This window comes from Ambystoma mexicanum, chromosome 5q (assembly GCF_040938575.1).
Source record: "Ambystoma mexicanum isolate Mex_15411 chromosome 5q, UKY_AmexF1_1, whole genome shotgun sequence".
NCBI classification, from domain to species: Eukaryota; Metazoa; Chordata; class Amphibia; order Caudata; family Ambystomatidae; genus Ambystoma; species Ambystoma mexicanum.
Genome location: NC_090933.1, coordinates 787053700 through 787072321, shown reverse-complemented (window position 1 = coordinate 787072321; position 18622 = coordinate 787053700). Strand labels below are relative to the sequence as shown.

General features: G+C 44.8%; 1 protein-coding gene across 3 annotated transcripts in view; it reads left to right on the top strand.

Moving 5' to 3' along the window:
* Positions 1–18430, top strand: part of SNX16 (sorting nexin 16) — a 711763-nt gene extending 693333 nt beyond the window's left edge. The window contains exons 7-8 of one of the 3 annotated variants that reach the window (XM_069621280.1): positions 16525–16631; positions 16860–18430. In XM_069621280.1, the coding sequence (XP_069477381.1) occupies positions 16525–16631; positions 16860–16903 (151 nt within the window). In that variant the 3' untranslated portion in view covers positions 16904–18430. Of the gene's footprint in view, positions 1–16524; positions 16645–16859 lie in introns of all 3 variants that reach the window. The other 2 variants (XM_069621278.1, XM_069621279.1) reach the window with 2 other exon arrangements.
* Positions 18431–18622: the final 192 nt, after the last annotated feature.

The following is an 18622-nucleotide window of genomic DNA, read 5'->3' as shown; positions in this document are numbered from 1 at the left end:
TTCCTCTACGCGTTCCCTCCTTTGCCGCTGCTAATCCGGCTCGTCAACCAGCTCAAGAGGTCACGGTGCAGGATGATCCTCGTCGCACCTGCGTGGCCAAGGCAGATATGGTTCCCGGACCTTCTGCCTTGTCAGCGTCCCCGCCAATCAAGCTGCCGGTGGACGCGGATCTACTCTCCAGGGAAGGAGGCGCCATCCTCCACCACGACCCGAAATCGCTGAACTTGCAGGCCTGGCTCCTGCAGCGCTAGAGTTTGGAGGATACGACATACCGGCCGACTGCAGAGAGGTTCTTGCAAAGGCCAGGGCGTCCTCGACTCTTAAATGCTACGGACACAAATGGAAGAGGTTCTCTGTCTGGTGCCACGCACAGAAGATTAACCCTCTACGGATTACGGCTCCCCATGTACTGCCGTACCTGCTGACGCTCGCCAAAGCTGGACTGGCACACGCGTCCATCAAGATTCATCTTGCTGCGATCTCCCGATACACCAGAACCACGGGCCGGACGTCCTTGTGGTCTCATCGTCTGGTGAAAGAGTTCATGAAGGGACTGTTCAGATCGTTCCCGCCGGTGAAGGCTCCGGCCCCGGCGTGGGAGCTCAACGTGGTGCTGTCCAAGCTCATGGGACCTCCGTTCGAGCCTCTGCACTCGGCTCCGTTGAAATTTCTGTCGTGGAAAACAGCGTTTCTTGTGGCCATCACCTCCGCACGACGAGTGGGGGAGATCCAGGCCCTTTCCTGCAAGGCCCCGTACTTGACTTTTCACGACACGAGGGTAGTGCTCAGGACGCACCCCTCCTTCATGCCCAAGGTACCGTCGGACTTCCATCTCAACGAACCCTTGGTGTTGCCTGTGTTCTTCCCGTCGCCTTCGTCGCCGGCTGAGAGGACTTTGCACTCGCTGGATGTGGCTAGAGCGCTGAAGTTCTACGTAGACCGCACGAAGTGTTTTCGGAAGACGTCACAACTCTTTGTGAACTTTGGACCTGTCAATCAGGGGAAGGCTCTCTCGAAGGCTTCCATTTCCAGATGGCTCTCCGGCTGTATCATGTACTGTCACCGGTTGGCAAACCGACCGCTGCCTGGCCGTCCGAGAGCCCATTCCACCAGAGCGATCGCAGCTACCACGGCGTTCCTATCTGGTGTGCCCCTGCTGGACATATGCAGGGCTGCTACGTGGAGGTCGACGCACACCTTCACGAAATTCTACTGCGTCGACCGGGATTCCAGGGAGGAGTCCAGGGTCGGCCAAGCAGTGCTGCGCAACCTGTTCGCCTGAGGTGAGCCTGGTGAGGAGGTAAGATGCTTAATGTCGAGTTTGATGTAATGCTTAATGTTGAGCCTTTGCCACCTCCCGTGGTTGTGCATGTGTGTACTGCTATGTATTCTTTATTCATGAGCATGTGAATCCATGCCAGACCCCATGCTGGAGAAGGAACAAGTTACTTACCTGTAACTGTTGTTCTCCAGCATGGGTCTGGCATGGATTCACATGCGAACCCTCCCGCCTACCCCTCTGCGGCTCTTCACTTGGTCATACTGCCACTTCACGTGCTTCCAAATCTGAAGATGGCTGCCAGAGGCGGTGCTTAGGTAGAGGGCAGTCATTGGCTGTGGTCAGTATGACGCAGAGACCAGTGATTGGTTATTACTACGAAAGACAGATCAGAAACGAAACTGATACTGTTTTTTTCTTTACCGAGGATTCCCAGCCTGACGACGGGGAATATTCATGAGCATGTGAATCCATGCCAGACCCATGCTGGAGAACAACAGTTACAGGTAAGTAACTTGTTCCTTTCCACACCTACGCAAGTTGGCGGTATGCGATCCAATCAAACTCCTGTGCCGGTACGACTTACTCTCCCAGCATGAGGGGCTAACAGTGCATCCTCAGCCCAACTCAATGAGTTTAGCAGCATGGCTCCTGAAGTCATACAGTTCGGACATCTCAATTTACCCTAGAGATCTATGGATATCTTGAGAGTCAAGAAAACCAAACCTAACACAAGGCACTGTTACTACGATAAATGGAAACAATTTGTTATTTGGTGCCAGAATAAGCAAATCAAGCCAGTTGATTGTACTCCTTCTAATGTCGTCACAAATATATGCTCCACCTATTGGATGCAGGGTTAGTGTTCAACTCACTTAAAGTGCACATGGCAGCTTTATCAGCCTACACCACTTCCCATAACAAGGTGTCATGGTGGAAAGTGCCAGTGGTCAAGGCATTTATGGAAGGGGTAAAGAGACTCCACCCTCCAATTTCTAACCCACCACCAGGTTGGGACCTTAATGTGGTACTTACTAAGCTCATGGGCCCCCCCTTTTGAGCCCATGCACAAATCTAGTCTCAAACATTTGACTTAGAAAACTGCTTCCTTTGTAGCCATTACCTCCATAAGAAGATTCAGTAAAATCCAAGCTCCGTCAGTGCAGGATCCTTTCTTTACGTACACAAGGACAAACTGATTTTACGAACTCACCCTAGGTTCTCGCCCAAGTTCATTTCTAAATTCCATGTTAACCAGTCTATTGAGCTACTGGCTTTCTTCCAAGAACCCAAAAGCTCTGCTGAGGTGAAACTCCACACACTAGATGTGAGGAGGACGGTCCTCTACTACGTAGACAAAACCAGACCGCTAAGAAAAACAGATCAGCTGTTTGACTCCATAGCGCCAGGCAGAGAAGGAGATCGTGTCTCTAAGAATGCCATCTCAAGGTTGATAGTCGGATGTATCCAGCTGCTATTCCCTTTCAAATAAGACACTGCCTTTTACGCCCAGGGCTTACTCCACAAGAGGTACTGGAGCCATGCTGGCTTTCATTGCAAATGTTCCCTTAGACAGTATTTGCAAAGCAGCTACATGGAGCTCTATACATATTTTTACTCAGCACTACTGCATTGACACCCATTTCAAGACAGATACACAAGTGGGACAAGTGGTTCTAAGACACTTTTTCGCTCATGAACCTTCTCACGTCGCACCTCCTTCTTCCACTGCTCGCTAGTCTAGGCACAGCATGTGATCTAAGCAGATTCCACAAGCCTCAGAAGGGATACATTACTCACCGTAATCTTATTTCTGATGCTTGTATCTGCTTAGATTCACATGCGACCCACCCTTCCTCTCCTCGGAGAGAAGGCGCCTGGATGCTTATGAGCTTGTCTGATAGTATCTGCTTGGATATAGCTGTACTCACGCTACACCTCATGCTACCTAATGTCAGAAAAAACACAATCTGAGGGACCTCGACGCGTGAGGGTTCATGGGTACAGTGGACGTCACACTAGGGATGGTATTACTGGCACGCCCTGTCTACGTCCCTTTTCAAGGTTCGAAAACAACTGTAATACTCCGCAGGTTCCACTAGATGGCGGGCTATGCACAGCATGTGAATCTAAGCAGACACAAGCATCAGAAATGCGATTACGGTGAGTAATGTATCCCATATATATATTTCTGAGGCTTGTGGAATCTGCTTAGATCACATGCTGTGCATAGGCCGACATCTAGTGGAAGCTGCAGAGTATTAGTTTGTTTTTCGAAACTCGAAAAGGGGCGTTGAACTAGGACGTGCCAGTAATAATATCCGTAGTGTAACGTGCCATGTACCCAGGATTCCTCACGCGTGTAGGACCCTCAGATTGTTTTTTTCCGCCATACTAGTCAGACGCATGTTGCGGAGTTCCCTTGGCATTTTCCAATTATACCTAAATATTGTTAAAAACTTTCCCCATTATCTTCCATCCCATGCCGAAGATCGAAGTCAGCGAAGATCGAGGGAACCAGCTGTCGAAAACTACACGACGGACCTTGGGAGGCCTCTGGCCACGGCCCGGGGCTTGGAAGGCCTCTGGCCACGGCCCGGGGCTTGGAAGGCCTCTGGCCTCGGCCCGGGCCTTGGAAGGCCTCTGGCCTCGGCCCTCTACAAGTAGGGAGAGTGGGGGGTGGTCATAACCTTCCCACATTTATTTCCTACATATACAAAGCCTGCTGCCATATTTACACACATGGAGAGTACTCCTTTCAAATTCTGCCCTAAGTGTAACAGGAAGTTTCCCTGGGTAGATGAGCACAATACATGCAATCTGTATCTCCCACTAAACCATCCCGAGGCTATGTGTCGAGCTTGTAAGCTCTTCACGCCAAAGACACTTAAGGACCGCTCAACGAAGCACTGGGCCCACTACGCCAGGCAGCCAGAGGCCATGGACATCGAAGGGTCATTCAGCGATGGCAGCAACGCCGGCGTATCGGACGGCAAGGGCAGAGGGGTGACTCCAGACACCCACGCGCAAGCCCCTGACCTCGGAGGACTGGCCAGCTGCCTAGTTATGGGATCAACACCCAGCGGCAGGAGCGCAACCCACACCACTTCCTAAACACATCAGCCCCAGCCGTGACTCGACACGCGTGTCGAGCGATCAGCAACAGAAGGCACAGTGAGAGCGGTCCAACGATTGTGTCCTCTGGGAGTTCCTGTTCGCGATCGCCACATGACAAAGACCAACCATCTGTAGTTGAAAAAGGTGCCGTACTCCCAATAGTCCCAGAGGCTCGATCGTCAGAAGACGATTCCGACCTTTATGCACCCAAGTCAAAGCGCGTAGCGTCTACTCCCGAGAATCAGTGCCCTCCTTCTACTGCCTCTGAATCTCAAGGCTAAGCATCGAAGACCACCTCCGAATCTCGACGCAAAGCGTTGAAATCCTCAGAAACCCTTAAAACATTCCTCTAGTCACGGGAAGGGGATAAACAACACAAGAAACCTTCAGAACACCATAAAGAAAAACAGAAGGCTCCTAAAGTGATAGAAAAGTCCAAGGTCCCTGACACTACTCCTAAGAGTAAAATTGTCCCTCCCACTCTTCATGATATGGGCATGGATGAGGAACCAGAACAGAAGAGGTTTATTCCCAGTTCCAAGGAAGGGGACTCTGCTGACATTGATTGGGTGATGAGAAGGATGTCTTTTTTTTTTTTTGCAGACTTCTATGAGAAAGACCCTAACTATTTCCATAGCTATGCTAACACACCTGCTACCTCTGCCCCTTCGGGGTCCAAGGACTCTCAACCCCCTACTAAAAGGCTCCGCTCCGAGACTCTGCCGCAGGGATTGGTTTCAGACCCTTTGCTAATGGAACCTTACCATCCAGAGTCATATGGAGAGGAGACAGAAACACATATGCTGGAAAACCAGACATGGGTTTCTTATTATTGGGATGACGAGGACCAGGGAGAGGAACAGGAGGATGAGGCGGAAGCCTACAATCTTGATTCCCCAATTCCTAGGGACCCCCCAGTGAATGACTCACCAATTGATAATCAGCCACTCCTCAATGAGGTACTGGCTAAAGCAGCAACTCATTTTCAAATAGACACACAGGGTGTCCAAGAAGATGGGGATTTCACAGAAGAAATCCTAGGGGACAAGAGCCATTACCCAGGCTATCCCAATATTAAAATCAATCCAGCGTAGAATTGATCCCTCGCTGGTAACCCCAAATCTTACTCGTGCAGTGAATCCACGAGTGGAAAAATTATTCCGGGCCGCACCGTCCGATCTCATGCAGGGGTCAATTAAAACCCGAATTCCTGGTAGTAACAACCACCAGAAAGAGGGCAGGTACACCACTAGCTTCTTCAAAAGCTCCTCCCGATAAGGAGAGCAAAAGAATGTATGCTCTGGGCAGGAAAGTTGCCTCCACGTCAGCCTATCGGGCACGTATTGCTAACAGTACCACTCTTTTAGCAAGCTATAACTGCCATCAGTGGGAACAAGTAGCTGCTCTAGTAGCCTCTGCACCTGAACCACTAAAAGGCCAGTTTGCCCAAATTGCAGCAGACGGAAGGTCCGTAACTGGATGCATCCTTAGGACAAATTTTGATGCAGCAGATAATGCTGGAAGATTGATAGCCGAAGGCACAGTAATAAAGTGCCACGCTTGGCTAAGGCAGTCGGGGGTTCAAACCCGAGACCCAAGCTACGCTTATAGATATGCCGATAGAGCCGAACGTTCTGTTCGGCAGGGCAGTGGAAGAGGCACCAAAGACGGCTAAAGATGAGTACGAGACTCTTAAAATCTCTTGGACAACTCACAAATAAACCCCCAGGTCAAAGGGGAAATAATAGTTTTCGTGGCTTTCGCGGCCAAAGCTCCCAGAGGGGTTCCAACTACTACCAGAATCAAGGAACCTCATGGGGCAACAATCAGTTCCAAACATCACAGGGATTCACCAGAGGCCAGCGCAGGGGTCGCACTAGGGGTTGAGGCAGCCCCGACAGAGGTGCTGCGCCACCTAGTAAACAGTGGCGTTCCGCTTGGGGTCCCCCCCCCATACATCCCCGATAGGGGGGTGCATTTCCACCCTCACCCACGCATGGGAGGGGATCACTTTGGACAGATGGGTGCTGTCCACAGTGTCCGCAGAATACTGTATAGAACTATTAGCGCGCCCCCATGACCATCCTCCAAGACAGAAGGTACACTCGTTGGAGCACCAGAAAATCCTTCTTGTGGAGATCGCCACTCTACTTGTAAAGGACGCCATGGAACTTGTCCCGGGCAACCAGGTAAACGGGGTATTTATTCAACCTACTTCCTTGTGCCAAAACAAGATCTAACAATGTGCCCAGTATTAGATTTACGCCCTGCAAACAAGTATGTCAAGCCTCAAAAATTTTGCATGACTACACTCCAAGAGGTATCCCCCTACTGAAAAAGGGGGGATTACATGGCAACATTGGATATGAAAGATGCCTATTTTCATATTTCAATGTTCCCAGCGCACAGAACATTCTTGCATTTCAAAATAGACAAGCAGCACTACCAGTTCAAGGTGCTGCCCTTCAGTATAGCCTCGGCTCCAAAGGTATTCACCAAGGTACTGACGGTGGTGGCGGCGCACCTACGCAGGGAGGCAATCATAGTGTACCGTTACGTGGATGACTGGTTCATCACAGGGGAAACCCCCGTAATTTGTAGACTAAACATTCAAAGAACAATCAACCTCCTCTTTTCTGCACCTGGCAGCTTTATCAGCCTACACCACTTCCTATAGCAAGGTGTCATGGTGGAAAGTGCCAGTTGTCAAAGCATTTATGGAAGGGGTAAAGAGACTCCACCCTCCAATTTCTAACTCGCCACCGAAAAAAAGAAGGGGCTAGACCTGTGATATCATCAATGATATTTGTGATGTCATCTTTGACGTCCTGGGTGTTAGTTTTAGCAGTGCACGGTGGTGGCGCGAGTTATGGTTGCTTAGCTTACCAAAACTGGCGAATTTCAGGGGGTTTTCGATTTTACTTGTAACCATAACGTCCTTTTTAACAACTTTTTTTACTGAATTTCATAGGTTTTTATTAGTGCATGCTATTTTCCTACAATTTACCAAATATAACAATATTTGTGTCCAATTTACAAAGTGTCACCTTAATACTCCGCCATTTACCACCTTCTAGAATAATTTGTAACACTTCTATGCACTTTTTGCAACTATTTCAACTAGTTTTGCATCCGTAGACATCTACGAACATCTGACTTCATTGCGGACCTTCCGGACAGTGCCACATGACCATACGCTGGCATACGGCATGATGACCTGTCCGAGAACCTGTCCGCACTTCACGATAAGATCCGTCCTTTGCAGACAGTTCGGAACTGCTTTTTCTACTGATCTAGGAACTTTCAACTTCGAAATTTCCCTTGCACACCTCCTACACCTTTTCGTACTCATTAGCAATCTAATACACAGTACATACTTGGAAGAAGTTTATCAAAACTGCTCTTTATCTTAAAAATGGCATCAGTTATTGCCTTTCCTCCTCCCCAAGCGCCGCCACAACCACCACTTCGAAGACCTACACAATAAAAAAAGCACAGTACTTTCAAAGACCATGAAGTGTACCAAGAAGATGAGGTAGAGGAAGTGCCTACTTCTAGCACCAAGATCGAATCATGGGTGTGCCAGTTCTTTCCTACTGTTGGGAGTGTATGTTAAGATGGATTTCTGAACTCTGACCTGGAGGGACAGAGGTTAAGAAGGCCAACCTAGTTTCTTGGAACAGGGTAACCTCTGGACAAGCCAGACCAATCGGGGTAGCTATGGCAGGCGGTCAAGACTAAATCTCAAGAGGGGTGAGGGTGACTGAAAGACCTCTATGAGCACACAAAGCAAGGACCCTTACAAATTAGTCCAGACAGGTGTTATATGAAAAATATAGGGGCCACCGGTTGGGGTATGGACTACTCACCAGTCCCTGACGCAGGCAGACCCAGACTTCGTCAGTACAGTCCACTTCGCTGGCAGGTTCGAATGCGACAATCAGGACGTCTCGACACCGTGTAGTTTCTGCGGTAGCAGGCTTCAGGGTCAACGGGGTCACAAGTGCAGCGAACTTGCACAGGTCGTTCCCACAGCAGGGCAACACGGTAACCGCATTTACTCCGGTCCGGGCGCACTCGTCTCACTTCAGACCTGGGAATGCCAAGTATATGAAATTCAATGTGAGGGTGCTGTGGACACAGAGCAAGCAGTATACCAAGTTTCGAGGGCTTCCTCGAAACCGCGGCGGTGACAGAGCAAACGTCCTGCGTAAACTGGTCATCCCACTGGTTGGCCTAGGGACACTTCCGAAGAGGCTTACTTGCCGGGTTTGATGAAGGTGCCAAGAATAGTTGGTCCCACTATTCCAATGGGTCAAAGCGCCTTCGCAGACCTTCTAGGACGATCAGATGCAGAGGGGTCTCGCAGCACGACAGCGGGCTCAGGGTGCCAAACCTTCCAGCGGGTCACCAGCGGTTCCTCAACTCGGCTTCTTGTTGCAGGATACTTGGCTCCTTATCCTTTGTTCGTGTGAACTCAGGAGATCAACTTGGTAGTGGTGTTCTCGGCCTCCTGTTATCCAAAGTTCCCTTTGTGCCAAAACGGAGAGGACCCAATGGGAGATCTGCTCACAAACACTCACTCCGTACGTGGCTCAATCACGGACCACAGTGGTCCCAGGTATTCAGGACACTCCAGACTCTCTGGCACCCAGGATGTGTATTGGGAACCGACATACCGGCACACACGAGGCATGCAGTAGCCCGCAAAAGCTTTGGATTTCGCAGGAAAGTGCATGACCAAATAAGGATTGACCCGGGTCGGCTCGACCTGGGGAAGGTGAAGGGGCAACATGGCCAAAGGACAGGACAAAGAACCTCGTGGCATGGCCATTTTGGAGCCAGGCCACCTATTTGTGCCAAACGCGGTAAGCACGGATAATATGGCAAGAAAGGGTTCAAAACATAAGAAAAACGATAGCTGCCACCAGTCCTGTCCGTGACACATCTGCAGTTTCTAGGGCCTTTGGAATGACTAGAGACCCAAGGGTGCGGTAAAGTAAGTTACATTGCCCTCTTGTTACATGTTGCACAAAAAGCTACAACATGAGGAAAGGACTAAGGGAAACAAAGTCTCCCAGTACTGACTGTTTTAAGGACATGTCAGTTTCCCCATAAGAAGTGAGCGAAAGCCCAGAGGAGTGCGGCTGAGGGCTGCGCTTCTCTGCCAAAGATTAGATCAGGGTGTAGAAAGCAGCAAAAGGTTTGGGGGTTGACACATGGGGTGAAAATTATGCCTGTGATTAGGTCAGCTCTAATACTTCGCAGATGCGGCTAAGGGTATGGTTGCAGACGGAGTGGCAACAATATTCGGCTCGAGACGAATTGGGGACCTTCTGTTCTTTGTTTAGGTACTGCGGTAGTACATTGGCAGTGTACCCACACCTCCTAGACACCCGCTGCCTGGTGCTATTTGAATATCAATTATACAAGCGCTGTGGATACTCTTGACTTATTCTGCCAATCTCTGTCGTCCTATAACTTAGCCCCCACTTGACAAAATCCATTCAGTCTTTACAGAAACATTGAAGGTTGGGTCTATAATCCTTTTCAAAACTTTTGTCCACATTTGTCAAATAGCAACAAAGTTAAGTTATAAGCCATCTAAAAATGTTGAGTTCCCTCCTCTTGAGAAAATCCCACCAAACTTTAGAAAACCAATTATATCTAGATCCAAAATCGTTTTGCCAAATGGTTTGCGGATTCGTCAAATGACACCACATTTATATGCCTACACAATATTTTGGGACCGCCCCTCTAATTTTGCTCCCTCTTGACAGAATCCCACAAAACTTTGCAAAACCATTCAGGAGTAGTTCTAGAAGAAAATTGCAAAATTACATGCAGTTTCATTGAGTGGCGCAAAAGGTATAAGCCATTCAAAAACTGCTTTTCCCCAACCCTATAATGCAGAAATAGGTACAGATGTCCTAGGACATCTGATGTGTCCGCGAGCACCACAGGACTGCACCAGGACATCGGGAGTGTTTGTGGACTTTCGGGGAGTGAAACAACCCGTTTTTTGGCTTCTTATGGCCACATCCAATCCAATCCTCACTCCCCCCACATCCCCAGAGATTGTTGAGTTTGACAAGTGAAATGCTGCTTTTTTTTTTAATGTTTTCACTGCGCTATTCGCAGACCCCAAAAAGTCAGTGAATCCAAGATGGCGGGCATTTCAGGAAAACCAATGGATTTCACGTTTTCCCACCACCCAATCAGCGGCTGTGTCCCGATGTACACGGACCACGCAAATGTCAGTGAATTTTTATTGCCAACCAGATGCCAGTCCGCAGACAATACAGCCAATCGGAGGCCAGTCCGCGGACCGAACAGGGAAGTGAGTCCGCAGACCAGATATGGATATCACTAATTTTTTTGCCTTACGTTTTGTCATTTAAAAAAAACTACTGGACGTATTTTTGTATTTACACCAAATTAACAAGCACGCTTTCCAGACCAAGCCGCCACTCCTGCCTGCCACAAATTTGGTGAAAATCCATCCAGTGGTATGGGATGTAGGCATGAGCAAAGGTTTTCCCATTATGTCTGTGGGGAAAAAGAAATTTTGGGACCCCCCCTAATAACTTTGCCCTTCCTTGACCAAACTTTGCAAAGAAATTCAGAGTGGCCCATATACTTCTTTTTGCAAAATTTGGTGAGGATTCGTCCAGGGGGAGCGAAGTTATAAGCCGCCCAAAAAGTGCTCTTCCTATGAGATGAGCAACCTAACCACAACTACATGGCCACTATATTATCCAGTCCAATCTGAATTCTCCAAACTTGAAATAAAATATTAAAAATTGTGATGCCCTTTCAGCTGTCTTCTTAAAATGATATACCCAAGCACCCCTCTTTGAGAAGAGTAGGCTAAAATGAAAATACTACTTCTTCATCGCTACTTTCATTTTAAAACCAGCTACAAGGTTTAGCCACTTTCCCGAACACCACCATTTTAGTTCTTATCATATTTAATTTCAAACTATAGTCCCCAGAATATTCATTTGTGCATAGGCTCTGTTGGAGACCTGCCAGTGTTTAGCCCAAAACAGCTGTGTCATTGGCATGAAGAAGCATGCTATAAAATGGACTCTTTAAAAAGGGTGTATTACCTTTAAGAGAATTACTCCAGTCAGTCTGAAAGGAATAAATTTAGACCAACTGACATCCCTGCTTTTCACATTCATTGGTGGGGATATAATTCCTCGATCTTGTCTATCTGAGAGATGTTGAGATGTCTTCATATTACAGTTGGATAAGATTTAATAAACCATTAGGGACCCAATAAAATGTAAATTACGCCACAAGATGTTTCTATCAATCAAATCAAAGGCCTTCTCCAAATCTGAAAAGCCACAAATAATCTCCCTTCCTTAACCTTAATGTATTTCTCCATAATAGTGCTCAGAGTGAAGCAGTGGTCCACTGTACTAACCCCTCCACCGAAAACCACTTGGGAGGGCCTCAAGTTATTGTTACTTTAAGCCAACTCCTCCAGTCTGAGCAACAAACATCTGGAGAATATCTTACTGGCAATGCCCAGTAAGGAAATTGCCCTATAACTGTGGGGGACTGGTGGTCCAAGGACTACTTATCCAAAGAGACAGATGCATCAAATCCAAAAGAATGTGTTGTCATTCGAAAACGTGGCCCTCTAAAAGCTCCCATTGTTTCTCAATAAATGAGAACATCTTAATTTCTTGTGAATTAGTCATTCTTTCCGATATCTCCTTGTTGAGCTTCGGCATCACCATCCAGTTCCTCTGGCTGTCAGCATCATCTTCGTGGTGCCTACCCCTGTCCATTGGAAAATAACTCCAGAGGATAATGATGACTCTCTGTTCAATCAAACACAAAATGTCATGACATTCCTGAAGAAAAACAGTCCACAACACAGTAATCGATGACTGAGGAACAGTATTATTTGACTTGTATGCACCCAGAAAATTCCCAGGCAGATCCCCAAAATATACCTGAAAATCAGTGCTCCATTTGTGATCAATTTGACTGTCCAAACATTTGCACAAAATGTCTTTAAAATGTTTTGCTTGAGACCATGAAGCCCCTGGTAATGTTTTAGTCCTACTATATTTTTGAACAACTTGACTGGTTTTATCTGTCTAATAAATGTCTTACTGGCCACTCAATGTCCTCATCATTTCCTGTAAACAACCACTTCATGTCAAATGAAGTTAAAGGCCTTGCAAATTCCCTTTACTAGAATTGCACGTGGTCTAGGTAACTGTCAGTACTACAAATTAAAATGTTCTATTAACATTCATAAGTTTATTGCATTTCTAATTTGTTTTGCAATCTCTTTTGCGCTAACTGAGCGCCAATATGTTCCATCAAAGAATGAAAGTTGCTCGCCATTTCATTTAATGTGTACATTTTGCTCATTGCGCCCAAAAGGTTGGGACCCCTGCTCTAAGTGATACAGTAGAAGTCCCATTCTAAAATTCAAATAAATCGTGCACCTCCTCCTAGCCAAAGTTACTAGAAGCTCACAGATAATCTACCTTTGTATTTGGATGGAATTACTTTATGTACCATGCCCTCAAACCTGTTAGTGGGATGCCCCCTTTAACGCTGGGGCTGCACTGATGTCTGTAACACAGAAATCAACAAGATGTGTTTGTGTTTAGGTCATGCTAATATGACCCATGCATTCTGGAACATCTGACAAGAATTACACCTTTGTTGATTTCGACCTACTGCCATTGAAGAAGAACTCTTCAAAGGCTGGCATTATGACATCTTGTAAAAACCAAAAAATCTTCCTATTTTCAATTTGTCTGCTTGACCTATCTGGCAGCTCTGCTGCGAGAAAGTCATAAACAGTGCAAATGTAAATAAATAATAACATAGAAAGACTGGCATGATTCTAGAAGTTTGTTGTGTTTTTGTTTCCTATTTACATATACCATACGTCTCTTTCAGTCTTTCCATTTAATGCTGGGAGGGAAAGGCTGTCTCTGGATATTTATTTGTGCATATTAACAACAAATATATCAATTTTAGACATAAGTCTGTTTTAAATGAGTTGCAGGTATACCCAGTTGGTATATTATGAACGTTTTTATTAGAAAATAATCTTAGTTTCTGATAACCATCTCAATCAAAATAAACCAAAGACATCCTCGGTTGATTCACTCTGAACATTCTAATTATGCTCCTGTGTTTCTCACTAGGAACTATGAAAATGCTACCCATGGTGTATTGTTTTTCTCATTAGGAACTCTTAAAAATGCTTTCTATTGAATGCTTCTCCTGGAACCTCATTTCTAATTTGATTTAAATAGCACATTTGTGCTTCTAAAAAGATGATTAAAAAATAATTATATTCATACTTTTAATTTGGCTTTCTTGCTCATACCCTTGTCTTCAGTTTCTGGGTGTTTCAACTTCCATCAGATCTGCTAATGTTCTACAGATCATCTGGGCATCTTTCCTCTGCTCTGCATGCCTGGCTGGCTGTGGGCAGCACTGCCTTGTTTTTGGGTTCTTCAGATGCTGCTCTGATCACTTGATCTCATGGGCCCTACATGTACTGTTTTTGAGCTCATTAAATTTCCTCTCCAGTGCCAATTGCTGAAGTTTGCATTTCTTAATCGCTCACGGATGTAGTTGCCATATGTTTATTTACCTACTGGTCATTTTTGTTTATGAAAATATCCCTACATAATTGGGTCTTAAATTATAACCTCCTGACGTTATTCCAGTGTCCCATCTCTTGTTAGTAATCTTATCTTTTAAAACTTCCCTACATTAATTGGGTCCTTGTTGGGTCTTCTTTTCCTTCATCAGACACTTAACGTATTCCAGTGTCCTGTCTGCTCTTATCTTATCTGCTACAAATTCTCTATATTCATTGGATCCTTGTAATTCTCTTTATCTAGTTCCTCGTCATATGTTCCATTTTGCTTGGCCTATTTTGGTCCATGAGATTAGAGAAGGGACGTTTCACAATCTGTTTCCTCACTGTGCGTCCATAAGATTGCAAAATAATCTTTTGGGCTTTTGTATTGCTAAAATGAAAATAGATGGCCTTATTTTCCTGCTATGTTTTTCTCAATAAATCAAACCTTAACATATGTAGTGAATTACTATCCTGAAAAAGTAAGCTCTTTCTGAGCGCTTATAAAATGTGTATGTGTGTGTGCATAGAATGCATAGCTTTTTAGGCCTTGGGTTGACACTTCATTAATTACACCTATCCATGTAAAAGGTATAAGCTTAGTATATACTATCTGGATAAACTCTGTTCTAAACTGGCTCCAGCCAATCTGTGTGAGATAATGTATACCAGGTGTCGCATGTATGCTGTAAACAATCGGGATACCCATGCTTAATGTCCAAATGCTGTATGTTGAAGTTTAAATAACATATGTCTACCCCAGAAATAGCCGAATACTGGACACACATAGATCTGCATTTCTAATGGAAAAAATGAAAACTTCAGGTCCCATGATGCTAAGGAAAAAGTGAGGACCAAATGAGCATCGCCCAAATGCCATATGGCATGTACAGTATAGTATGCTGACAATGGCTGAGGTTTGCTCCTAGAGTGGCTCTCATTAAGGGCGTTGCAATACTGGCATTATTTGTTTTTTTGTCTATACTGTAGATCTACAAAACTGTATTTGCTTAATTCTGTGTGGAGTTAACGGTTTCTCGCACGTTTTTTGCACCAACATATCTTGCGATGGAAGACATTGCACGCAATCATTGACCAGTGACAAATATTTTGCAATTAAAAAGAGAAATATTGACTAGAATGCTTTGGTGCCTTGTAGTGGCATTTCCACTTTCACAAAATAAAATAAGTTGGGACATATTGGGCCTCATTATGACCCTGCCGGTCTGGAAACAACGGTGGCGGTAAATCTGCTACCCACATTGTTTCCGGACCGGCTGATTCCGAGTTCTGCAGGCAGGAGGTGTCGCTCCCGCCAGGTCTGACCTGGCAGGTGTAACGCCACCCGCCTGCAGGCGGAAATGGAAACACTGGTTCCGTCGTAGACGGAACCAGTGTTTCCATTGTCCCCATCCCATGAAAATTTATTGAATTCCGCCTCTGGAATTACCGGGTCACCGGGGTTGTAATGCCCCGCTGATTCCGGCAATCACAGAGGCGGAATGGTATTTCGGGTCCGGCGGCAGCCTGCTTGTTTTTCCAGCACAGCTACCGCCGGACTCGTAATGTCACTTTAATTGCAGTTTATTTTTTGGCAAGTTTTCTTTTTTTCTTTACCCAAATTCGAAACCTGTATCAATACTGTCCTAAAGAACTGGTTCCACCAAAATGCCAGTCAGTTATTTTCCGAGAAAGAGAGTACCTTGAGCATTGAGTGAGATGCAACCAAAGTGCAGTCTCTTCCTAGGCAGAGAGAACAGGGGGCCTCTGAATTGCTCTCATGAACTTCAGGTGAAAACCCCAAGCTTTTCAAGATTTGCCAAAAAGTAAGAGTGCCTCCACTGAGAATGAACAAGGCCTAAGGACTCTTTTGCAGGATGGTTCACACTCACGAGTTTCTAAATTCACGTTTTAGCTCCAACCGAAACCAAATGAGAAATATGCATTTGCCAAGCAGTCTGGCCTTGTTCGATCTCAGTAGAGGGGATGCTGACCCCTTGCTGTCGGTGTCTGGGGTTGCTGTTGGTACTCCTTGCTCAACAAGAATAGCCTGGCATTTCAGTGCTGGGCAGTTCTTTTGAGCGAGACAAGGTTGAAATGCAAGTGGATATTTCATAAGTTAAGGATTTCTATTATATGTAACCCTATAGTTTTATGATGATTCTAATATCTAACTTACTATTTTAGGTTATTTGCAATAGCGCAGCTTTTGTCATTTTCTAGGGGTTAATGGGTATTATGGGTATTATGATGTAGCAATTTCAACTCATCTGGCATTCTGGGGACGTTTACAAACCACTCTACCTTCAACCTCTTCCTTTATTATGTCAGCATAACTGCTCTGACATTTGATAGGGACATACACATCTACTTATTGCTTGTGGCAAACATGTTTAACAAAACGTAAGCAAATGAAAAACTCAAGTATAAGAGATTTTCCATTATGCATGTTATCCTAACATTACTGTACACATCTTTATTATTCCGGCAGGGAGTTGTCAATGGGCCAAGGAATGACACGCAAGCTCTCTGGACAGGAGAGTGATTGCAGTGGAGAGGTTGAGTCTTCCGTCATTGAGGCAGACCAGGGGGCGCAAGGTGAAGAAAACTGGTAAACTAGATTTAATACCAATTCAGCATCTACACATTTTTTTATTTTGCTAAGGAAAATCAATTGTACCATTTTGTGTAAACATACATATATATGTATTCAGGTTAAGACTTCCAGAGCCTTTGATTGTCAAGCAAAAATGATAGATGTGTTCTGTGAAAATATGCTTCGTTTCTTGCGGCAGCTGTAATGCATGTTTGAAATTTATTTTTCAGCACTGACCAGAAGAATCACAAGGCGTGCTGGAGTGGCTCTATAGCTGGGAATCCTGTATCTGAGATCGAAGTAGCTGTGGTGGCAGAACCTGATGAACACTAATCTGTCGTTTTGCAGCGGTTTGAACTTATGCCATATAGTGAATTCCCATGTGCCGAAAAAACTGGACTGCACATGTTTTTATGTTTACAGAAGCAAAGAAATCTACTGTCTTGTGTTGGAAATCTGTTCTTCCGCATTGTCGAGTTTATTTAATATATATCTAGCGGAGCTAGATTTTAGACCAAGCTACATAGAAAAATACATTTATATATGTAACCTGATCATTATTGGATTCTGACAAAATATAATGGCAGAAAGTGTTTTTTTTATCACCTGTCGAACTGCTTACAACAACTGGCTGTATGAAATGAATTGCCTAGTTCTGTTATCAGGAATTATCCTTGTATATAAACAGTTGTCTTGATTGTTTCGGGTTAACCAAAATTTACATTGATACTGCCTCAGCAAAGACAAGTCACATAGTCGTACTGGCCCATTTTTTATTTTTAAATCCAAAGATGTATCCCGGTCGTGCTGCAGTTTACCCACTGAACTAATTGGTTGTGCCCACCCCACTTTCCACGATTCATAAAAGTTGTTCTCAGTACAATATTAGATTTATCGACTTTAAGTGGTGGTCTTCAACAGAAATAGGAACTATACATTTTCAAATTATATAAATTGGATTGTCCTGGCCTAATAATGTTATGTAGGCTTAGCTCAGAATTCTGAATTCACTATGTACATTTTAATCTTGTTTATGGAAAGTCTTAGGCTTCCGCACAATTTTAATAATTTGGGCAACGTTATAGAATATTGAATTCGGGCTTCCCAGTCAATTGAAAAGCTTTAAAGCTAGTGAACGTCAGACTGTTGGAAATCCGTCTTTGGAAATATTGGAAGTTAGAGTAAATAGTAAGTAGAGAAGACACATTTGCTCAAAATTCTCATCTTTATCAAAAACTCTGCAGCAGGTATAACTTTCATAGACTAGGTTTGTTAAGGATTTGTTCCCAGCTGTATGGAGAGTAAATTATTGCAAGCCATATTTGTTTTGACAGCACATTTTTAACTAGGTTGAGTCTAGTTACATTTTTATTTCTATGATGATTTATAGGAATTGCCGGTCGTCCGTTTTGTATTTTTTGAGATTGTTTGAGTGATGCACTTTATAATCAAGCAAGAGATTTATATGTGCCAAGTTTAATTGGCCTATTGTGTTTAAAGGGCAGGGGATAAGTAGTGCCTTTTTGCATTGCACTTGCATCAAATCTGAGAACTTTGCCAATGTAGAAAAGTTTGACAGAATTGCTTAAAGGAATTTTGCTTCAGCTTTCTGCTACATCGTTAAGTGCCTTGTTTTCTTCTACATTGGGCAGAATTGTCTCTGTGTGGGGTTTTCCTTTTAAGTTTCTTTGTCACCCATTATTAGCTGCTGTTAATAATACTGATGAAGCAAACTGTCTTTTCAGTTGTACATACTATGCTCTTGCTAAAAAAATGATGGAAAATAAAAAAGTAGATTATTTCTACAGTTTCACAATTGTATTTTTTTCACTAGAAGACGCATTGGAGATTCGTACCTGATAAACCTGTGAACAGCTTTACAGATATGTTGTGTGCCCTGTATCTTAATGAAGTACATATGCCCCTGCTCTCAAAGATATAGGGAGAAACATGATGTGCAACAGAAAATGGCAAATCACTGACAAAACAGGAG